This window comes from Plectropomus leopardus, chromosome 22 (assembly GCF_008729295.1).
Source record: "Plectropomus leopardus isolate mb chromosome 22, YSFRI_Pleo_2.0, whole genome shotgun sequence".
Taxonomy (NCBI): Eukaryota; Metazoa; Chordata; class Actinopteri; order Perciformes; family Serranidae; genus Plectropomus; species Plectropomus leopardus.
In genome coordinates, this window is record NC_056484.1 from 12,770,035 (window position 1) to 12,782,306 (window position 12,272).

The following is a 12,272-nucleotide window of genomic DNA, read 5'->3' on the forward strand; positions in this document are numbered from 1 at the left end:
TATTGTTCTGTAAATATGACATCTATTGTATGTCTGTCCGACTTGGAAGAGGGATCCCTTCTCAGTTGCTTTTTCTGAGGTTTCTACTGTTGTTTTCCCCACGTAAAGGTTTTTTGGGGGGAGTTTTTCTTTCTTTGCAGTAACGGTCCAAAAACAGAGGGACGTCTTATGCTGTATAGCCCTTTGAGGCAAAAAGTGACTTGTGATAATGGGCTTTATAAATAAAATTGAATTGAACATGTGGGCTATAGTCTAATTGCAGTCATTTAACTATTAAAGCTGCCAATCCTGCAATTGGATTAAAAGCTAAAAATGTTCCCATGTGAGGCTGGAGAACACAGGGCAACAATAAACGCTAAATTTGTGTAAAAGCAAGTTTTTGCACCCAGCACAATGAACTGTTAAATTTCACTTTCACTCTGCCTGTGACAGTGTGGTGAAAATCAATTTTAAAAAATAAACCATTACCTAGCAGGCTGTCACAAAAAATGTAGGGAATCTTTTATGTTGTCATGTTTTTAAACTAGTTTGTTCATTCATTGACTTGGTTTGTTTCTACACAGAAACAGCTCAATTAAAAAACTAACTCTGACCCTGCCACTCCTACTGCCTGCCCTAATCAGTGAATTCACTCAACCTGCTAATCATCACTCACCTGTTCCTCATTCGCCATCAGCTCCCCAGTATATATCAGTCCACTTTCACAAGGTCTCTGCCAGATTGTCTTTGTGCCCCATGCCTCAGCTCTGCAGTATTTGATATCTTCCTTGTGATTTTGTTTTTCTGATATGGATGTTGACCCTGCTACAGTCTGACCCCCTTGTTCATGAATATTTTGTTGAACTTTTTATTTGCTTACATAAACAATGTCATCTATGACCATCAACTCAACTGACTCAAACAAACAAAAACGCAATTCAAAGAAAATCCATATTCCTACATGGATACCCACAACAGTCTACTCTGATCTACAAGCAGTTAATTAGCTCTTCAAGATCTGTAGCCTGGCCCCACAAGACACTTTCCTTTGTTCACCTGCCTCTTGAATTGCTGTTTTTTTTGTCTGTGAACAGATGTACCTCAAGAATACACATAATTAATTTCGATAAAATGCACTGATTTTAAGATAAATTTTGTTTCTTTACAAGAAAAAAAGCACTGGTTGCAATTGATTAAATAGGAACTTTGAAGTTTGCCAAAAAAAATGCATAGTGGAGTTGGTGGAGTGTCACTAGTGGCCCAGCAGCACTTTTTTTTGCCCTGTGGCCCCAAACTAAACATATGGAACATGGGAAGAACTATGGTTTTACTGAGTTACTGGAAAATATTTAATAATGAAAGTTAACTGAAAGAATTCAATTTAATGTGCTTTTGGATCTAACTTATATACCACAGCATACCAAAGTCTGAGCACTTACAGATGCTGGCAGGTTGTTGATAAAAGGGGAGGAAGAAAACAAAATTTGTTATGATATAGTTTACCTGTGATTAGATATCACACTGCTAATGTAACCAATGCAACTAATAGAAACATTGGCACTGGAATAAAGTGCAAGTAAAATGAAAAAACTCCTAACTGCAATTGGCATCAGTTTACAACTATATGTGCTCTTTACAAATCAAAAGCACAGAAACCGCGTATTGAATGTCATGCACAACAGCTGTAGTATATTAAGCAACATTCACGCATCACATATCGCTTTCATGGTGGGGGCATGGTTAGGAGGCAGGATGTCGAGTTATTACCAAGTGCAAAACACAAGAAGATGTGAAGGAGATGGATGAGAGAATTGGCCTGTGAGAAAAACAGAAACCTTATAGTGGTTCAGATAAAGAATCAATTCAAAAAGTTTTGCTGTAGAGAAAAAAAAAGAATTGGAAAAATATGCAAAAAGCTTCCTCGAGCATTTACACAACACAGACACTGCATTATGCGGTTTTGGCTTGTCTGTGAAAGATTTCTTTCTGTGAGAGGCATAAGCTCTCCATTTATAGATGCATTCAATTGCTCATTTAAAGCTGGAGCTCACTTGGTCTGAGACATGGACACAGACAATCTTTCAGTTGAGTGTGCTGACAGTGGATGCTATAGTGCTGTAGGGCATCAGAGGAAGAAGACAGAGAGAAAGCAGACAACAGGGACAAGATGAGAGAGCAACCAAGAAGAACTAGCCCACATAAAAGTAACAAAAAGTGATCTGTCTGCACATATTCAAAAATTGACATCCCTTCCTCTAGCAACAGTGACACAAAAGTTTTTTATGGAGCACTGTAGAAGTTACAACCTCTGTGATGGCAGCCTTATAGTGCCATTTTTACACATGGAGAAAACCAGATGTGAAAACTGGAAGAGCTGAAAAAAACCCTCCCGTTCCTTTTCCTCCCTTTTTGACTGATGCCTGCCTGTTAACATCTTTTCTGCAGCTTTCCAGCCATGCTGAGTCAGCATTAAAACTGAAAACACAAACAGGCTGCGACTCTGGTGTTGATTATGGCCTTCTAAAATATATTTCATAATACAAATCTGCAGAAAATTAATGAACATATGATTCAAATTAGAATACAATACAAAAGAGATGGTGCCGTATTTGCAAAATTCTATGAGGTGCTGAAAAACACAACAATCCGACCACACAGGAGCATAAACGCACCACAATGCTGCTCATGAAAAGGTCAAAGAATACAACACAATCACATCAGGCTGCCTGATGTCAAACAAGTAGACAAAAGTGCAAAATTATGCTTCATGCATGAAAATATGCTAGAGTTTTAGCTTGAAGAAACAGACCACGACCAGCCCAGAGTCGGCTCCTTCCATCTCCATGAAGTTCAGACACTCCACATGGCTTCCACTTAATAAAACAAACAAGCCTGCTCTTTCGGCCTGGTTGTAACCAAACCATAAACAGCAAACTCATTCTCCTGCCCAATTTCACCGGATAAGCAAGCGCAACTCTAAGCAAAAACCCAACAAATGTACCTTTTGTACAAAGGTCTCCTTTGCCAGGGCAGTCTATTTGTTATTGATACATTTGCCAGGAAAATTACTTTCCGTCACACATGATAACCATCGAATGGGCAGAGAAGCTTCAGCTAACCCCAGAGTGACGCTGGTTGATTTCACTTGAGTTTGGCTGCAATGACAAGTTTCTAATGTTGAAAAATAGTGATCCTTTGTGTGAGTCTACCACCTCTGAAATTCAGTTTGGCTCTTTTCTGCGGACAGAGTTCATGTGTTTTCTCTTTAATGTTCAACAAACATAATGACTACTTAAGTTGAATTCAGTTTCTGACTATTCTCCAAGTAAACTACCATCTATGGCATGAAGGAAAAGGTCACTTCAAGTGCATTTTGAAGCAGTGCAGACAACTGCTTGAAAATGCTGCAAATTAAGAATGCTGAAAATCACACTTATGTCTCCTCTACCTATTTCATAACAGGTGAGAATAATAAAGAAATCTCAAATTAATATGTCATATTGTAATGTATAATAGTAATACTCTAAAAACCTACACTGGAAGTTCATTTTGAAAAAAAGCTATGTAACATGTAGATACTGCACATTTTCAGTGATAACATGAGTTTATTTTGAAAAGACTTCATGCATGTAATGAGTGTAAATAGACAAGCCATCCCTTGGCATCCAAAACTCATGCTGGAGGAGTGCCTGGAGTGACATTTACCACTGACCAAGCGTCGGTATTTGACAATTTGGGAGTGAATGCATTGGTACGTAATATGTCATTCAGCAAATTTTCTGTCATATCTCTTCTTAGAATCACCTGAAAGCACTTAAGAAGAGTTTAACATCATGCTGACCTAAATATTCTCCAATCTAAATGTAACTTGTGAAACTAACCAGAAAGCATAAAAACTCGAAGCTCACTCAAGATTTTGCAGTGTACAAACCAAAGAATACACACAAAGATGAGAGCACTCTCGTGACGTCACATTGAATTCGATAAGAGATGTTGACAGTCTCACCTTTGTTGCTGCAGTCCAGCAGAGGTTTTGGGAACATGTAAGTGTGGCACATGGACGTGGCCTCTGGCTTCTTGATTGGCCTCTGCCCGCCCCCGCCTCCGCCTCCCGGCCTCCTGTCCACCTGGTTGTCGTCCGCACACAAAGAGTCCACATTCAGCTTCCTTAGCTTCTGACCCCTCAGCGACTGGGGCTCCGCACACTTGGCGTAGTTGCCCAGGTTGCGGTTGCTAGGCACCTGCAGGGTCCTGACCAGGCTGTCCAGTGAGCAGTGGCAGCTCCAGGGGTTGTCATAGAGACGGAGGTAGGTGAGGCGGGGCAGAGGGAGCAGGACCTCCTCGGTGGCTGTATTCAGACTGTTGTGCTGCAGGAGCAGGGTGGTGAGCTTAGAGAGGCCGCTGAACGCTCCGTCCTCCACCTTGGAAATATCGTTCTGCTGAAGGTCCAGGCTCTTTAGCTGGGTGAACTGGGAGAACATGTTGTCCCTCAAAACCTAAGGGGGACATGTGACCTGTGGGTTAATGTGTCTATGCACTTAACATGATGTCCAACATGATATCTGTCTCAAGCAAATGCCTCCTGACTTTGTCAGATTCATAAATGGTCATTTTCTGGTGATACATGCCAGCTGCTTCTTAATATCAAGTCGTAAAATACCAACTCTTTCTCATGCCCCTTAGCATGAGACATCAACACTGAAAGCACCCTTTTGTGTCTGTATTGCCCCCTAATAGCCAAAAATTGCCAGAAACAGGATGTCTGATCTAGACTTAATTGCGACAGTTTCACAACAATAACCATGTGTTACGTGTTTGTGTAACACATGGTTATTGTTATTAGGTTATTGTAGCTAAAAGTTCACCTGCTAGTCGTTAACTTTGTAAGGGCTGAGCAGGTGCACCTCAGATTTTTTTAGCTGAAAAGAGCCTCTATTCATCGGAAAACATGGCCTATGAGCTATGAGAGCAAAATCAAAAAAGTATATATGTAATATGTAATATATATATAATATATACATATAATATATATATATATATATATATATATATGTGTGTGTGTGTGTGTGTGTGTGTATATATATATGTAAAAATAAACATTGAGCTGAAGTAAATAAAAAAGTAGAAAATATAGGCTATTGCAGTTTTAAGCACAGTGTGCAGGACACAGCTTCAACAGTGACAATGCAGTTTTAAAGAATGTAATAAATGTTGCAGAATTGTACACAAAATCCAACAGGGTCAATGGTCCCCCTAAACATAAATGCACTTTGTTCATTCCTTCCCTTACTACTCATTTAACTATCCAAGTCTTTGAACTTCAAAATAAAGCCTAGTTAGACTCATTTTTCACTGATTCAATTGGTGATTTTGCAAGCCATTCGTCCTTATTTATTACCCTCGCTGGCAACACGTTTTGTTTTGTTCCTCTTAACACCTGTGACACACACATCCTGTGTGCTCAGTCATGCATAAACCTACATACACACACATACGCACACACACACACACACACACACATACAAAGCAGGAAAATCAGTCTTTGATCTCGGCTCCAAATAAATGGTACACAGATGCTCATGGTATCAACAAGCCAGCTGGGTTTAGGGTCAGAGTGAGAGGCTTGAGAGACACTAACACACAGGATATTGATGCATTTAATGCACTAGACATTCTCCAGATTGTTTAATTATTGTTAGTTGTGTTTAATGATTGGACTGTAGCAGGTGGTCTATGTCTTGCCTCTTTATATTTGCACTGTGGAAGTCTGTGCATACCTGAATCTTATTTCTTGCCAGCAGAAGGTGATGAATATCTTTGGGCCAGTCCTGCATCACGGTGGTCAACTGTCTGTCCTGGCAGTCCAGGTACTTCTCTCCCGCCTCCATGTATTCCTTACACTCCTGAGTTTGACGTCTTGTCACTGCGGCCCTGCCTCTGCCCCGTACCCGGCCCCCAGCGCCCCTCTCCAAAGCCCCCGGTCGGGGGCCTCTGCGGGGCTCAGCTGACCGGAGGAGCAGCAACAGGAGGAGGGTGGTGAGAAGACGCATGATGGGAGAGGACAGGAGAGGAAGGGAGGCCTCTCGCTAATCAGGTCAACCTTGGAAGACTGTTGTTGGAAGATTGGTGTGACGGGACACGGGAGGCCAGTCACAGCTGTGTGTATAAAGAGGAAAACAGAGGGAGAGAGAGGTGAATTTTTAGAGGTCTTAAAGCGATTTAGCTGACACCGGAATTGCTGCTGGCGATTTGTGTTATGTTTTGTGGGACATTTTGCAGGCTCCAGCTATCAATGGATTAAATACTGTTTCAGTGAGGCCACCCCAATCACAGATGTCACACAAATCATGTTTTTCGAAGTTTGTTACAGTGATATAAAGATACTTAAAAGTGCCAGAAAACATGTCAACAAAGTCCATCAACAATAGAGTCAAACTGTTGCTATCGGCCAGTAAAATTTGTCCTGATGTCCAAACAAAAGCCGAGAGAGGTGTCAAAACTTGGATGAAAGACGGGTAGAATTTGTCTGGAGGCTCTGTGATGATTTGAATGGCAAATGGACTTGCACTTGTGTAGCCCCTTTCATGTTTTTTGATCACTCAAAGCTCTTTAACATTTACCCCTTCTATAAACCTCCGAGGAAATCTAGAAGTGTCTTTGCCAGGGTCCCGCCAGAGTCTAGGATCACCACTGGTTTAAGCAAGAGTGGACAGGTTACAAAAATTAATTTTGAATCCACAAAGTATTCATGTGATTCATGTCAATTTGTGGAAAGCAAGAAGCTGAATAGAAAAGAGAAGTGTTATATATTTTGAAGGATTTTGATTTTTTTTATGTCCATAGGTAAATCAAAGCAAAGTAATTCTATTCACACATACAATAAATTGTACAGGGATTTGTCTCAGTGGCATGTCGAGACATGCTGACAACTAAAATCATAGCACATGTTGAAACTATCAGTGGAGAGGTGGTGTGAGAGGAAACAGGAAAAGGCGTTTGAAGGGAAAGAAAGAGACATTTGTTGCGTGTTAACATGTTATGGGTTAAAAAGTGGTCATAGTAAAGCATTGTTTTCTTATAGGGATATCCCATGAATGTTTTCTACCGTCGGCTTCATGAACCGGATGTTTCTCTTCCTGCCATTTTTTTAAACATGCATTTTCTTCTTCTTTTGGGCCTCATCTCCCACTTCTGATTCCAGCTATACATGCTCCCATTTTCTTTTTGATTATTCAAGCCACGTGCAGGATGTTTATCCCTTGCAAAAAAGTACATATGTTGTATATAACAACATATGTCAGATCCATATGTGATTTACCTGAACTGAAACAGTTCCTGCCTGTAGAGTATACTCTAAAACATGCAACTAAAAAAATGTTGCAACAAAAAAATAGTGCAGTTAAAGGAATGTTTGACATCATGCTAGTATATTGTCACCATGAGGATGCCAGGAAACGAACGGAAGTTACTGCATCCAGCCAAGAAATAGTCCTGCATGTAACCCCCTTTAAATCACATCTTTGTCATCTTATACCTCAATTTTTGTAAACATTAAACAAAGGAGGATACATTGTAACAATTAGGGGAATTTACAGGCACTGATAGGTGGATTTTGTTACCTCTGGACAACGCTGGGACAGCTGTTTTAGCCTGACATCTCCAGACCAAGTTGGAAAATGCCAGTTAATCTGGAACCTCGTTGTTCAATTTCAGTTTCTATGGGGCATCATGAGCGGCTATAGTGCCTCAATTCAAAATATCCCTGGATGCAATAGGATAGATCTATAATCAGAGGTCTGGTGGTAGTTGATAAGGTGGGTGTACTCTGGTAGATGGGTTACGGAGGAGGAAATGGGTGAAATCTCTCATTTATTCCAGTGGCTTTTTGGCTGATAGGAGGGTATACTGTAAACGGACAGATAAAGAGGTTTGTATACCCAATAAACCTGCGTGTACCCTTTAGTACACCAGTAGTAATGAAACATGACATTGTGCTGAGCGACGCAAAAATGTAGACAGACTGCAGTGTGCAGGGATGAACCGTGATGGTGTAGCATCAATATGTGAAAAAGTGTTGCCTCTTTAGCCATTAGAATTTGAAAGAAATATTTTAACAGAAAGTTTCACATACACTGCAGCGGTCTTGGTTGTTTTTCATCTTAGTCATCGTCTCAAACATGTCCCATTAACAAGATAAATGGTTGTGACTGGCTCAGTGAGGGTCGGGTTGTTGGGAAATCGGTCTGGAGGTGGATCAGATGGACCTGCCAGAGCAAATAAAACACGAGCTTGCAGGTTCATCTGCTTCCCACGTTAAGCTGTGTCCCCTGTTTCAATAAATGTATTGTTTAATGTAATAGTTTAAAATCTTGGGAAATAACCTTATTTTCTTTCTGATTTAGAGTTAAATTGAATGATCCATACCACTTTTATGTCCAAGGGTTTAGGTATCATCTCAACTCTGGGGGATGGGGGGCACATATGAAAAAGAGAGTTTGGGGGTTCTTCGTGAAAAAAAAATGCAACACTTAAGTCTTGCTTTCTGTGAAATGCTTATGAACCAAAATGTGCCTTTTCCCCTCGAATTTATTAACTAACTTTTTTTTTTTTTTCGAATTAAAAGTCCAGCTCTATTTTCATGTTTTTATTGGGGAGGCAAGTATTTTTGTGCCCCCCCTCCCATCTACACTTGGAATTAAATTTCTCTATGCTAAATATAAAGCTACAGTCAACAGGTGGTTAGTTTAGCACACAGTAAACAGCTAGCCTGGCAAAAGTAACTTCCTGGAGCCTACGTTTGTCACCCAGCAAATATAGTCCCAGCCAAAAAGTAGTCTGACACATACCCTGGGATTAAAGTAAGTAGATATAATGTGTTAATTAGTGGTGCTGGTAGGCAGATTTTGTTACAGTTCAACAGAGACAGCACAGCTGGTTCACAGTTTCCAGTCTTTACACAAAGCTAAGTTCGCTAAGCTTCAATTTAACAGACATTTACCAAAATGTCAAACTATTCCTTCAAACCACTTTCTGGCTACTTTTTGACTTACTGCCTGTGTGTCTTTTTCTCTCCTTTTCTTGCAGCCCTGCTGTCTTACCAAATGTGCTGCCAAACTGTGAAACTATCATCAGCCACAAATATGAAAACTCCAAGACAAGAGACAATAACATTTATAGTTTTTATAGTTTGATAATGTTGCCGATTGTCTTATTTGCCTCTTGTTTTGGACTTCCTGCCTGCTGGCTGTGTGTGTGTGTGCACGCGTGTGTTTTATGAGAAAAAAAAAGTGAGTCATGAATCCCTTGTGTGATCAGAGGCAAAAAGGCAAGACCCACAGATCTGCCAAGACACGGTGTGCACGCACACACACACACACACACACACACACACACACTCGAGTGCACACTGACTCAGTCCAACTGTACCAAACCGCAGCCCCCTCACAGTCTTCCAGTCTCTCACACAGTGGAACAAGCCCGTCAATGCAGATGGTGCCGTTCCATTGTGCATAACAGACTGGGCATGTTAGCTTGCTACAGACAGAAACAGCTGAGAATGTACCCGGGAAGGCAGTTTCCAGTCCATTGAGCACTCGTCAACTGTCCAACTATCAATCGGCTCAAATGAAGCAAACATGAAAGTTTGATCTCCATCAGTGCAGCAGTCGCATGCAATAAAACACTTTTAGAAAGTTGTTACTCCAAACCCTACAAGAGCCGGATGAATCTCTCTTTCTTTCTTGCATCTTTCTTTCTTCTTTCTCTATATTTATTTACAAGCATGCCTTTATAGAGCTGCATGAGTACCATACGTCAACTATAAGCACATGTTCTTGCGTCTGTGTTACATGATTGTGCAGCTGATGAGAGACATGTGTCAACACACGGTGAGACTTGTGCCAGTCCAAACACCAGACTAAACTAGACTGAGTTGGAGAGCTTGGAGAGGGGTCTTGAGTGGACCCAGACACATCCTCTCTCTCTCACTGTATACAGGTGCATTCAGGTTAAGTCATTTGGTCATGTACATGTGGTTTGTGTAAAGTAATGTGATGCAACTGGTCCTGTGCAGCTCAATGGGTAAAGCATGGTGCTAATAGAGTGTTGCAAGGATGACGTTGTTTTGTAGGCCAACCTGGACGCTAACGTCGCCCTGGTTCCCTCGTCAAAAAGCCTATGGTACTTTTTCATTTTTGATTATGGCAGAAAATAAGTTCTGTGGTAAACAAACATTTATGATCTAGTTTGGTATGATGATGCTCCAAAGTCTTATTTTGCCAATTGTTAGCAACCGTCTTCTCAAGACACTTAAAAGCTTCAAAGATTGCAAGTTGAGTATTTATTTTTTTACATTATTGAACTAAATGTGAAAGTCTCTTCAGTGTGTGTGGACTTTATTTAAGGCTTAAAACCAAAATCCCATTCAAAAAGCCCAGTGACTTTTAGACAAGAGAACCAGAGATGCTGAAATGCTAACTCATTTCTAGGTTTTAGGGCTCATTCCTAGGGTTCTCTATACTGCAAAAATTACAGGTTCCACTCAGAAACATGCATTCCAGTAAAGAGTTATGAAAAGGGTGAATTTCTTGTTAAAACAAGTTGATGGAACTGTTCATTTTTATTGCAAAGAAAAAAAACATTCTACTTCCCTTTATAGTTACTGAGCCATCTCCAAACCATTTGGACTAGTGCGGGCACTGCTTAGATCTTTTCCACATCACAGCTGTTCAGCAGGAAAAGTCCAGCCCTTCTTAGAAACTATAGCTACGGTGAGCCTGTAATATCCAAGACACACATTCCAGCTGGCACCGCAACAAGCCCACTCAAGCCAGACCCATCCCTGTGGTTCACCTCATGCCCATACCAGCTCGAATTAGCCCTTCCAGTCTAGCATTACTGCCCACTTGAGCTCCTTTTGGTCAGTCTATGGCAACCCGAAGAAAAACTGTCTCCCAGTGTCTGTAAACACCTAGCAGGAAGTCCTCAGGGTTTCAGTTTTGTCCTTGGGGATTTAATGCTCTATGCAGGCTGTTGTTTTGCCGCCATCCATCTGTAGTGAACCTGAATAAAGTTTGGTCTGGACATGAAATGTGGTAGCAATGTGTCTGTTATTTTTGACCGTGGAAAATATGCCCATGGGAAGAATGTGGGGCCTTTCTGAAGAAAAGATGGAAGGTGAATTGTTTTCCCTCTATGTACATGTGTGGACATTGGCATAAAAGTACTACTGTAAGCACAACCTCACAGAGCGGCTTGCATGGCTACTTTTGTTCTTTTCAGCCATTAAAGGTGCGAAATGGTTTCATTTAACTCTGCAGTACAATTTGTCTCTAAATATAGCTATAGATTAACGAGTGACTGCCTATGCTGCTGGAGCACCAAAGTACACTGTCAAGATATAAAGCAAGAGAGAGAGAAGGAATATGAAAAGGAAAGAGGGAAAGAAAGGAAAGCAAATGACTAATAAAAATAAAATGTTAAATGTCCATGATGGAGACATGGATAAAGTGAGGGAGGACAGGGGCCCACAGATACTGCTTAAGCAGAGGGACCAGAATTTGGTGCTACACCAAAGTACAGGGTGCAAGTACAGGGATGAACCTGAAAATGAGCATAATAATGGATTTTAAAAAGTCCAAATGAAACAGACCCCCTCACTAAAAAGTGAGTTACTTCTATATGTCAAATAGATTATCTCATCAATCATGTTCTAGCCTTCAGCACTTTGTGTGGTGCCATGTTTGACTGACAGTTTTATCAGTCTGTTCACAGTTTAGTGAAGATCCTGCATGCTAACAGGAAAGTTATTTGAAGGCCTCAGAGTCACTCTTTTAACAGTTTGTTTTTTGGTTTTTATATTGGGTGATAATTATTGAACATTTTCCGTTTTGTTAACATTCTTGGCTCAATTTTCAATATTTAGACATTCCAATCACATTAGATGGATTTCACAAGAAGACTGCAATAGTGCTGCCAAAAAAACCCTCAGATACTTGAGAGAGTAAGTAGGCTACAATTATGTCATAAGTTGTAATCGAGATTCAGTTACCAGTATGCACACATATTGTATTATTGTGTCTGAAACTGCTGAGCAAATTAAATGATGACTATTTGTGAGTTTAAATCTTTCTAATGACTTTTTAAACCAAAACAATTTACGCGTCAGTCTTTCACAAAAATAAGGGACAGCAAGTGTGTTCTCAATCAAAATGAACCACTGGATAAATGCTTAAGTCTGCGGTGCTTCTCTATGTGGAATTTGTTTTGGGGAACAGTGTGCAGGGAGTTTAGAC

General features: G+C 40.5%; 1 protein-coding gene across 1 annotated transcript in view; it reads right to left on the reverse strand.

The window, feature by feature from the left end:
- lrrc17 (leucine rich repeat containing 17) overlaps positions 1-12,272 on the reverse strand; it is a 28,837-nt gene that overhangs the window by 10,383 nt on the left and 6,182 nt on the right. Inside the window, exons 2-3 of the mRNA XM_042511476.1 lie at positions 5,757-6,135; positions 3,986-4,475 (exon numbers count right to left, since the gene is read on the reverse strand). Coding sequence (XP_042367410.1) covers positions 3,986-4,475; positions 5,757-6,029 — 763 coding nt within the window. The 5' untranslated portion in view covers positions 6,030-6,135. The remainder of the gene's footprint in view (positions 1-3,985; positions 4,476-5,756; positions 6,136-12,272) is intronic.